The sequence below is a fragment of the Littorina saxatilis genome, linkage group LG8, assembly GCF_037325665.1.
Source record: "Littorina saxatilis isolate snail1 linkage group LG8, US_GU_Lsax_2.0, whole genome shotgun sequence".
NCBI classification, from domain to species: Eukaryota; Metazoa; Mollusca; class Gastropoda; order Littorinimorpha; family Littorinidae; genus Littorina; species Littorina saxatilis.
Genome location: NC_090252.1, coordinates 5624919 through 5636350, shown reverse-complemented (window position 1 = coordinate 5636350; position 11432 = coordinate 5624919). Strand labels below are relative to the sequence as shown.

The window sequence follows — 11432 nt, the reverse complement described above, 5'->3', positions numbered from 1 at the left end:
CATTGCATTTTGTGTTTTAGTAATTGACAGCGAACGTGTCCATTGTGTCGACCTCTTCAGTCTGCCTGTTGTCTTTCTTTCATCTGTAATGTCTGGTTTCGGATCTGATTGTTTTTGTTTGTCCGTCCGGTTTTTTTTGTCTGTCTGCGATTTGTCTGTTTCTGTCTATCGTACTCTACGCACTATGTCTAAGTCCTTGTCTGTCTGTCTGTCTCTCTGTATCTCTCTATGTAAACCATTCTGATTTCTGACTCTCTCCGTCTCTTTCTGTTTGTCTGTCTCTCTGTTTCTCTACATCACTCTGTATCTCTCTGTCTCTGTCTTTCTGTATCTCTCTCTCTGTATCTCTCTGTCTCTGTCTCTCTCTGTCTCTCTGTCTCTCTCTGTCTCTGTCTTTCTGTATCTCTCTCTCTGTATCTCTCTGTCTCTGTCTCTCTGTATCTCTCTGTCTCTGTCTCTCTCTCTCTCTGTCTCTGTGTATCTCTCTGTCTCTGTCTTTCTGTTTCTCTTTAATTCTCTTTTGCTGTCGGACACTTTCTGTTCAAACTTGGAAGAAAAATTCCCATTAGTGTTTATGATTGTAACCTGTTTTAAAAGAAACATGCTTTTAACATAAACTATTTTATTTACACATATTGTTCTCAGAGTTGGATTGCTGTTCATCGCTTTTCATGCTCTTCTTGTTTGCTACAGTTATCTGTTGTTCTTTGATTTTGTCTTGTCCTTCCTACTGGTAGAGACTGTACTTATGCGCGCGTGCATGTGTGTGCGAGCCTGCGTGCGCGTATGCGTGTGTATTTGTGTGTGTGTGTGTGTGTGTTAGCTCGCGCGGTTGGCTATGAGAAAGACTTGAATAAGAATCAACTTGTATAGAATATCAGTATGTAAGAAATGTTAAGTCCTTTGTACTGGAAACTTGCATTCTCCCAGTAAGGTCATATATTGTACTACGTTGCAAGCCCCTGGAGCAATTTTTTGATTAGTGCTTTTGTGAACAAGTGGCTCTATCCCATCTCCCCCCTTTCCCCTATCCCCCCTTTCCCCGTCGCGATATAACCTTGAATGGTTGAAAACGACGTTAAACACCAAATATAGAAAGTATAGAATATAGTCAATGTTTGTAAAGATTTTAGTCAAGCAGTATGTAAGAAATGTTAAGTCCTTTGTACTGGAAACTTGCATTCTCCCAATAAGGTAATATATTGTACTACGTTGCAAGCCCCTGGAGCAATTTTTTGATTAGTGCTTTTGTGAACAAGAAACAATTAACAAGTGGCTCTATCCCATCTTTCCCCGTCGCGATATAACATTCGTGGTTGAAAACGACGTTAAACACCAAATAAAGAAAGAAAGAATAAGAATCAAACATACAGAATGTCGGCTAGTTTCAACAGATCTGCACCGAAATACCAGGCATCAATGGCGAGTGAGCCCAGCTGGAAACCATTTTAACGAAACATTCTGAAACACGCACACACACATACCCACGCGCAAACGCAAACACACACAAACCCACGCGCATGCGCGCACACACACACACACACACACACACACACACATACATATGTACACACACATTCATCGAAAAAGGGCACACAATACAGCTGCTTCTGTTTATCTGAAAAAATACGTGGAAGCTGTTACAACAATTGACATGATGTAGAATGTTTGCTCTTTGAGCTAGATCCAGTCTTCAAAAGAGTGCATCTGTTTGTTTCTTCGCATCAGTGTAGTGACGGTTTAAGACAAATTGTGTCAGTGATTCCTCAGTGCCACACCATTAAAATTTAAGCGTGATACGTCATTGATCAACCACAATTTGCATGAAACCATGACAACACGTAAGTTAGACTTTTTCTGGCTGCAAAGAGAGACAAACGGACAGGGCGGGATAGTATTGATAAAGGATCACGCCTTACCAAAGAAAAAGGTTCCCAATTCAACAAAATAAGAATAAATAAAGATACTAAAAACAAACGCACACAAAACGTAGCATATTCAAGAAAACAGTCATAGAACTTAAAAAAAACCTAACACACACACACACACACACACACACACACACACACACACACACACACACACACACACACACACACACAATTCCCGCTATCAAACCGCAGTTAAAATTTCTCGCTGAAAATCATCCCTCACGGAGAAAATAATATCCAGACTTCACAGCAGTCACGTTTACACAGCCACACAACACCTTCAGTCTTTACACGCGTTATATTTCGTTATAAGAAGAAGTGCAGGCCTACTAGAAAAAGAAAGACCGAAAAAAACATCTTCGGGTTTGAAATTCGACACTTCAATCAAGAATTTTATAAAAGTTACATTTTGCAAGAGCAAGAGTTGTTTAATGCAATTGCTTGTCCACCGACTGCTTGTAGGCCTCTAACCACTGTGCCACCTCAGCAACGCTGTACTCTGCGGGGCCGTATCGTCCCTTGTAGACGACCCGGCCGTTAAGGATGATGTAGAGCCGCTCGCTGACCACGCCGTATTTCTTGTTGACCTCGTCCGCCATGTTGTCCACCAGCACGGGACAGGGCGGCTTGCTGTCGGCCAGGATTTGGGCCGCTGACAGTCTCTCTTCTAGTGTTCGGTGATACCTAGGGAAAAGGACAATAATTGTTGCACTGTTCTTGTGGCATCGTCAGGATAACTGACCGACTTTTCTCCAGTTTTTGGTTGTTGTAAGTAAAAAGTCGCGTAAGGCGAAATAACAACATTTAGTCAAGGTGTCGAATCACAGAATGAAACTGAACGCACTGCATTTTTTCAGCAAGACCGCATACTCGTAGTTTCGTCAGTCCACCGCTCGTGGCAAAGGCAGTGAAATCGACAAGCCAGAATAGTGCGGTAATGGTCGCGCTGAGCAGGATAACACGCTTTTCTGTATCTCTTCTTTTTAGCGTACTGAGTTTGTTTTTAATCCAAACATATATCTATATGTTTTTGGAATCAGGGACCGGCAAGGAATAAGATGAAATTGTTTCTAAATCGATTTCGGACAATTAATTTTAATCATAATTTTCATATTTTTATATTTCAGAGCTTGTTTGTAATCCAAATATAACATGACATTGTTTTTGGATCGTTTAAAAAAAACCATTTTTTAATGACAAGTTTCCGATTTTTAATGACCAAATTCATTAATTATATTTTAAGTCACCAAGCTGAAATGCAATACCAAAGTCCGGCCTTCGTCGAAGATTGCTTTGCCAAAATTTCAATCAATTTGATTGAAAAATGAGGGTGTGACGGTGCCGCCTCAACTTTTACTAAAAGTCGGATTGGACTTCATCAAAGGTATTTATCGAAAAAATAAGAAAAACATCCGGGGATATCATTCCCAGGAACTCTCATGTCAAATTTCATAAAGATCGGTCCAGTAGTTTAGTCTGAATCGCTCTAAACACACACACACACACACACACACACACACACACACACACACACACACACACACACACACACACACACACATACACCACGACCCTTGTCTCGATTGCCCTTCTATGTTAAAACATTTAGTCAAAACTTGACTAAATGTAAACACCAAGGCAGACGGGACACTTCCAAGTTGAGGACAACCTCCTTTACACCTTTTTTCTACAAACTTAAAGTGATACCATATAAGCAGAAAGGCGCTCAAATCTCCGTTAGAAATTAAGCTACCGCCCAGGAGGACTGCTTCCACTTTGCAAAGAACGTCCGTCGTAACAGGACAACCTTTTGGTTTTTCCAAAATGTTACATTCATAGCAGCCTCAACGGTACTTTCTAAAAACTGTCACCGACTGTCTCGCTCACTTACCGAATATTGTAGTTGTTCTTCATGCTCCAGCCGTCAGTGGCGTGAGCCTCCTGGACGTACACGAGACAGAAGTCGGCCATGCTTGCAAAGTCCACAACCACACGGTTGAACTCGCGCAGCTTGGCCATGAACGGGGGTCAGGTGCAGCTCCCGAAGTTCAACACCTGCAACCATGTTAGTATCCTTTTACGTCCGGTTCAACAACAAACAAGTCGCGTAAGACGAAATAACAACATTTAGTCAAGCTGTCGAATTCACAAAATGAAACTGAACGCACTGCTTTTTTCACCAAGACCGCTCGTGGCAAAGGCAGTGAAATCGACAAGCCAGACTAGTGCGGTAGTGGTCGCGCTGAGAAGGATAACACGCTTTTCTGTATCTCTATTCTTTTTAGCTTACTGAGTTTGTTTTTAATCCAAACATATCATATCTATATGTTTTTGGAATCGGGGACCGACAAGGAATAAGAGGAATTTGTTTCTAAATCGATTTCGGACAATTAATGTTAATCATAATTTTCATATTTTTAATTTTCAGAGCTTGTTTGTAATCCGAATATAACATATGTATATGTTTTTGGAATCAGAAAATGACGAAGATGACATTGTTTTTGGATCGTTTAATAAAAAAACAATTTTAATTATAAGTTTCCGATTTTTAATGACCAAACTCATTCATTAGTTTTTAAGCCACCAAGCTGAAATGCAATACCAAATTCCGGCCTGAAAAATGAGGGTGTGACAGTGCCGCCTCAACTTTTACAAAAAGCCGGATATGACGTCATCAAAGGTATTTATCGAAAAAATGAAAAAAACATCCGGGGATATCATTCCCAGGAACTCTCATGTCAAATTTCATAAAGATCGGTCCAGTAGTTTAGTCTGAATCGCTCTACACACACACACACACACACACACACACACACCACGACCCTCGTCTCGATTCCCCCTTTATTTGTTTGTTTGTTTGCTTAACGCCCAGCCGACTACGAAGGGCCATATCAGGGCGGTGCTGCTTTGACATATAACGTGCGCCACACACAAGACAGAAGTCGCAGCACAGGCTTGATTTTAGTCCAAAATAGGAAAACTGACAAGAAGTGTTAACAGAATGGAATGATTTGCACGGAACTATACAACCGCGCATTAATCGATCGCCTGCGCAGGTTGACTGGTTGAGTGAATAAGATTCGATCATACTTTCGCAAAAAACCTCCTCTTTTCTTTGAATAACTGAAGAAAGGAGGAATAAAGAGGTTACACACCTCGTCTCAGTGATTATTAAAAATAATGGTCTCAGTTCGCGGTCATGAAAAAGCTCGCTAAAGCTCGCATTTTTCATGATCCGCTAACTTCGACCATTATTTTTAATAATCACTGAGACTCGGCATGTAACCTGTACATAACGGCTATCCGTCGCGATATAACCCTTCGTGGTTGAAAACGACGTTAAACACCAAATAAAGAAAGAAAGAAATAACGGCTATAAATGTTACGTAGTTAAAGATACTTCTTTTCCCCGTTCATAGCATCCTATAAGCAATGAAATATCCGACTGGCCTTGTGAACACACATACCAAATGTCAACCACCTGGTATTGGACTTCAAAAAGGCTATATAGTATTATACTGCTTGCAACAAAATTCAACACAAAACTAAGAAGATAAATGAGTATTAGCTGAAAAATAGAAATATGCTTACCAGAGGGCGCCCCGCTTTCATGTTGCAAAGCATCCGCTGCTTGCCCCCTGTCAATGTGACAAGGTCACAGTCAGGGGCAAGGTCATGCAGCTTGGTGACGCAGTATGAGGTGATGGTGCATGCCATGTAATATCGCTTCAGGAAAGTCCAGCTGCCGGAACAGAGCAAACAGATATGCAGTATCTTATTCACATCATGGCTGATTGAACGGATAGTGTTCAACGGTTGAAGGGTGTTTGAGCCATGAAATAATCATAAGAACAATACTGCAAAATATATTAAGTATTTTCTGTTTAGGGCCAACTTAAAACAGACAAGAAGGGCAAAGCCCATACGACTCACATGCTTGACCTTTACATGACCTTGACCTTCAGCTAAACCTAGCAATGACATCATACACTAAGAACTGCTTTACACATTTGTCCTACCAAAATACATGTGACCTTGACCCAAGGTCAAGGTCATCCAAGGTCATGCAACACAAAGCTGTTAATTCAAGACATAGGAAGTACAATGGTGCTTGTTTGCTCTTTCTACCATGAGATATGGTCCCTTTTAGTGGTTCACTACCTTATTTTGGTCACATTTCATAAGGGTCAAAGTGACCTTGACCTTAATCATATGTGACCAAATGTGTCTCATGATAAAAGCATAACATGTGCCCCACATAATTTTTAAGTTTGAAACAGTTATCTTCCATAGTTCAGGGTCAAGGTCACTTCAAAATATGTATACAATCCAACTTTGAAGAGCTCCTGTGACCTTGACCTTGAAGCAAGGTAAACCAAACTGGTATCAAAACTGGTACTTTGCCCTATATATCATATATAGGTGAGGTATTAAATCTGAAAAACTTCAGAGAAAATGGGAAAAATGGGAAAAATAGCTGTTTTTTAGACAACATTTATGGCCCCTGCGACCTTGACCTTGAAGCAAGGTCAAGATGCTATGTATGTTTTTTGGGGCCTTGTCATCATACACCATCTTGCCAAATTTGGTACTGATAGACTGAATAGTGTCCAAGAAATATCCAACGTTAAAGTTTTCCGGACGGACGGACGGACGGACGGACGCCGGGACGGACGGACGGACGGACGACTCGGGTGAGTACATAGACTCACTTTTGCTTCGCATGTGAGTCAATAAGAAAAACGAAATCACACTGACACAGACACTCAGACACATCCACGAACACACACACACACACACACACACACACACACACACACACACACACACACACACACACACACACACAGACACACACACAGACAGACAGACAGACAGACAGACACACACACACACACACACACCGTCACACACACACACACACACACACACACACACTACCGTGGAATGACTTGGTCGCTATTTCGATCACTACCTCGATATGAAAATAGCATCTTAGGAGGGTATGGACTATGGTTAGTACCTCATAAATGACTGCTCGAAGTCCGATTCTTTAAACGGTGTATCCTCCAGAACTCTGGCGACCGTTTCTTGTCTCTTTTTGGCCATTGATGGGAAGATGACCATCAGGTATCTGCCAATGGCCATCCTGGCGACTTGAAGAATGACCCATGTCTGACGTATGACATCTTGTACTGTGGCCCCAAGCTCCCTCATGACTGCTTCTGACCTGTAACACTGTCTGAAAAATAAGTAGATGAACACATCGATACACAAACACAAAAATGAAAAAAAAAACCCACCGAAGAAATCAATAAGCGGATTAATGAATAGACGATTAAATCAATGTTTTAATATCCATTCTGCAAAAAATATTGCACCCATTTTCGAACCCCATGTAAAACATTCATTCCCGTGTCATTCCATTCAAACTTTCAATGCTACCTGGCACACTTTTCGGATCAAAAGTTTCTTTTATAGTTGTCACGTGACCACGGCCGATGAAAGGGTACCCCCAAAATCGACATGACAAAAACGTCAGGTACCAATTAATACATCGACCAAAAATCAAAGTAGACGCAACTTGGCACATTTTACATATGAGGAGAAATCCAAATCCACTATCTATCCGGAACAAGTTGTTTTGTTTTGCTATATTGCGTATCTCTTGTGTTTATTTTAAATGTAAATAATAAAATAAAAACAAATACATGAATGAATGCAGGAGTAAATTAATAACTGAAGAAATGAATGAATTTATCAAGCAATAAATAAATACAAAATAAATAGAATAAAATATGTGAACAAAATCAATCAAAGAGAAAACAGATGAATGAATGAACAAATAAAAACATGAAAACATTTAGATATTTTGTTTGTTTGCTTAACGCCCAGCCGACCACGAAGGGCCATATCAGGGCGGTGCTGCTTTGACATTTAACGTGCGCCACACACAAGACAGAAGTCGCAGCACAGGCTTCATGTCTCACCCAGTCACATTATTCTGACACCGGACCAACCAGTCCTAGCACTAACCCCATAATGCCAGACGCCAGGCGGAGCAGCCACTAGATTGCCAATTTTAAAGTCTTAGTTCGAACCCACGACCTCCCGATCACGGGGCGGACGCCTTACCACTAGGCCAACCGTGACGGTACATTTAGATATGAGTAGAAACATTAATGCATGAATAAATGAATATATGAATAATTGAGTGACTCTACGGAAGAATCATTAAACAAATAAATCAGTTAATACATTACTAAAAAGATACATTTATAATAAAACTATTATAAAACTAAAACAACTACTGTCTATGTTCAAAAGATATCATAGTAAAAGATAATGGGCGGCAAAATCATTGCCTGTCATGTGCGATTCTTGATTTATATTTAATTTTATTGTTTCTTTCTTTCTTTATTTGGTGTTTAACGTCGTTTTCAACCGTTCAAGGTTATATCGCGACGGGGAAAGGGGGGGGGGGGGGATGGGATAGAGCCACTTGTTAATTGTTTCTTGTTCACAAAAGCACTAATCAAAAAATTGCTCCAGGGGCTTGCAACGTAGTACAATATATTACCTTACTGGGAGAATGCAAGTTTCCAGTACAAAGGACTTAACATTTCTTACATACTGCTTGACTAAAATCTTTACAAACATTGACTATATTCTATACAAAAAACACTTAACAGGGGTAAAAGGAGAAACAGAATCCGTTAGTCGCCTCTTACGACATGCTGGGGAGCATCGGGTAAATTCTTCCCCCTAACCCGCGGGGGGTATTTTATGGTTTCTGGCCCTTGTTAAGAGCTGCCAGTCTATATTAGGAGCCCTTCCCCTACATTACTAAACAGAGACATTAATAACAAAGCAATTATAAAACCAATAATAACTACTGTCTATGTTCAAAAGATATAGTTAAAGATAATGGGCGGAAAAGACATTTGTCATTGCCTGTGATTCTTGATTTACACTTCACTTTATTTTTTCTGTCCCTTGTTAGGAACTGCCAGTCTTTTTATTCTGGATGATTGATGGGATAGGGATGATGAAAATGATGAGTTTTACGAAACTAACTGCTCAGAAACTGCATGCAGTAACAGGTACACACTGGCGGTAGCTACACATTAAAGGGTTTTTTGTTTGTTTGCTTAACACCCAGCCGACCACGAAGGGCCATATCAGGGCGGTGCTGCTTTGACATATAACGTGCGCCACACACAAGACAGAAGTCGCAGCACAGGTTTCATGTCTCACCCAGTCACATTATTCTGACACCGGACCAACCAGTCCTAGCACCAACCCCATTATGCCAGACGCCAGGCGGAGCAGCCACTAGATTGCCAATTTTAAAGTCTTAGGTATGACCCGGCCGGGCTTCGAACCCACGACCTCCAGATCACGGGGCGGACGCCTTACCACTAGGCCAACCGTGCCGGGACATTAAAGGGTAACGCAAAACAAGTGCAGAAATATACAGGACAAGCGTTAATTACAAACACTTTGTCTTACTCTCTTCACAGTTCCACGATTCCAAACCACAGCTAGATATGTTACAGCCAGCTTCACGTTGGAGACAAAGACTAAACAAGCTACAGAAAGGCAGACATACACAAAACACATACACTAACAAGAGAATAATAAAATAAATCGAATACAGTCAGTCACTTTACACGTACATGAATGATTTAGGTACACCAAGTCTTACTTTCTTCACACAGTTTCACGAAGGACTTTCCAGCGGAGTTACACACTGCTTACCGCTACACGTTGCATGATGGAATGAATAACACTTCTAAACGTCCTTATAGGGTCAAAAAGTGTAACACCACAACGACCTGACCTCAGCTGCTTTTCAAGTGCCTTCGGGTATGGCAAACAAACATTATCGCAGTGGAATTTTGAAAGGACAGCGAGGGCACTACACGCGGAGCCTCAACTATGACTGGCAATTTCCGTAATGTAGGGTTGTGAGTACCTTGAGATAAGTTGCACTGCAAACATTCAAAGTTACCTTGCCTGCCAAAAGAAGTTTTCCTACGTGGTTATATCATGTTCCAAATAGACGCTAGTTCTGGAGACAGAAATATCAAGTTAGCATAGCATTGGTTGGCTGACAATTTTATACCTTCTTGGGATTTTCCCTCAGATTATTTTTGTTACTGGTCTGAAAATGAGACACTGAAATTAGACAGTTCCGCTGTATTAGACTAGTGTTTATTTTGAACTTCTTTCTTTGCGCTGGTCAGATTAATGAATGCTGTATCAGTATAAAATAAATAGTTACAACATGTGTTGTGCAAGATTACTGTTCGTTTTCTAATGCATTGAACATAACTGGATACATAACTTACCTGTGCAAGTGAACAATTCTCATTACAAACACACTGTGACATAGATACAGAAAAAACAAGAAATTCCTCCGAGGTAGGAAAAACACCCCCGTTGGTCAAAGGGAAATAACCATTCTCACTGCCACCAACTGAGAAGGTTATTTCCCTTTGACCATTAATATGTGCCTCTATAAGTCCTTGTAGAATCTTAATCCACCAATAACTCCCTAACCGTGTGTTTGACTGGTCCCAATTTTTGTAAGGACCGTCTCAGGAATGTATAGAACCTGTTCACCAAGTTTGGTGACGATCGGTCCGTTCATTCTTGAGATCTATATGCGAACACAAACACACACCCAAACAAACAAACAAACACATCGAGCGAATCCTATACACACCCCTATACCGGGGGTGTAAAAACCACTCACACACACACAACGCACACACACAACGCTGTGGAACTCACAGAATGAAAGTGAACGCACTGCATTTTTTCACAATGACCGTACTCCGCCGCTCGTACAAAAGGCAGTGAAATTGACGAGCCTGTTTAGCGCGGTAGTGGTTGCGCTGTGCTGCATAGCACGCTTTTCTGTACCTCTCTTCGCTTTAACTTTCTGAGCGTGTTTTTAATCCAAACATATCATATCTATATGTTTTTGGAATCAGGAACCGACAAGGAATCAGATGAAATTGTTTTTAAATCGATTTCGGAAATTTAATTTTCATCATAATTTTTATATGTTTAATTTTCAGAGCTTGTTTTTAATCCGAACATAACATATTTATATGTATTTGGAATAAAAAAATGATGAAGAATAAGATGAACGTAATTTTGGATCGTTTTATAAAAAAGAAATTTTAATTACAATTTTCGGATTTTTAATGACCAAAGTCATTAATTAATTTTTAAGTCTCCAAGCTGAAATGCAATACCAATGTCCGGCCTTCGTCGAAGATTGCTTGGCCAAAATTTCAATCAATTTGATTGAAAAATGAGGGTGTGACAGTGCCGCTTTAACTTTTACAAAAAGCCGGATATGACGTCATCAAAGACATTTATCCAAAAAATGATAAATATGTCTGGGGATATCATACCCAGAAACTCTCATGTCAAATTTCATCAAGATCGGTCTAGTAATTTACTCTGAATCGCTCTACACACACA

The 11432-nt window shown here is 40.4% G+C and overlaps 1 protein-coding gene across 1 annotated transcript; it reads right to left on the bottom strand.

The window, feature by feature from the left end:
- Window positions 1–1599: 1599 nt before the first annotated feature.
- Window positions 1600–9968, bottom strand: LOC138972598 (type I iodothyronine deiodinase-like). Its single transcript, XM_070345251.1, has 5 exons — window positions 9640–9968; window positions 6955–7173; window positions 5523–5673; window positions 3823–3986; window positions 1600–2615 (listed from the first exon to the last, which is right to left on the bottom strand). The coding sequence occupies exons 2-5, from the start codon at window positions 7146–7148 to the stop codon at window positions 2360–2362; spliced, it is 765 nt and encodes a 254-aa protein (XP_070201352.1). The 5' UTR covers window positions 7149–7173; window positions 9640–9968; the 3' UTR covers window positions 1600–2359.
- Between the last annotated feature and the right edge of the window lie 1464 nt (window positions 9969–11432).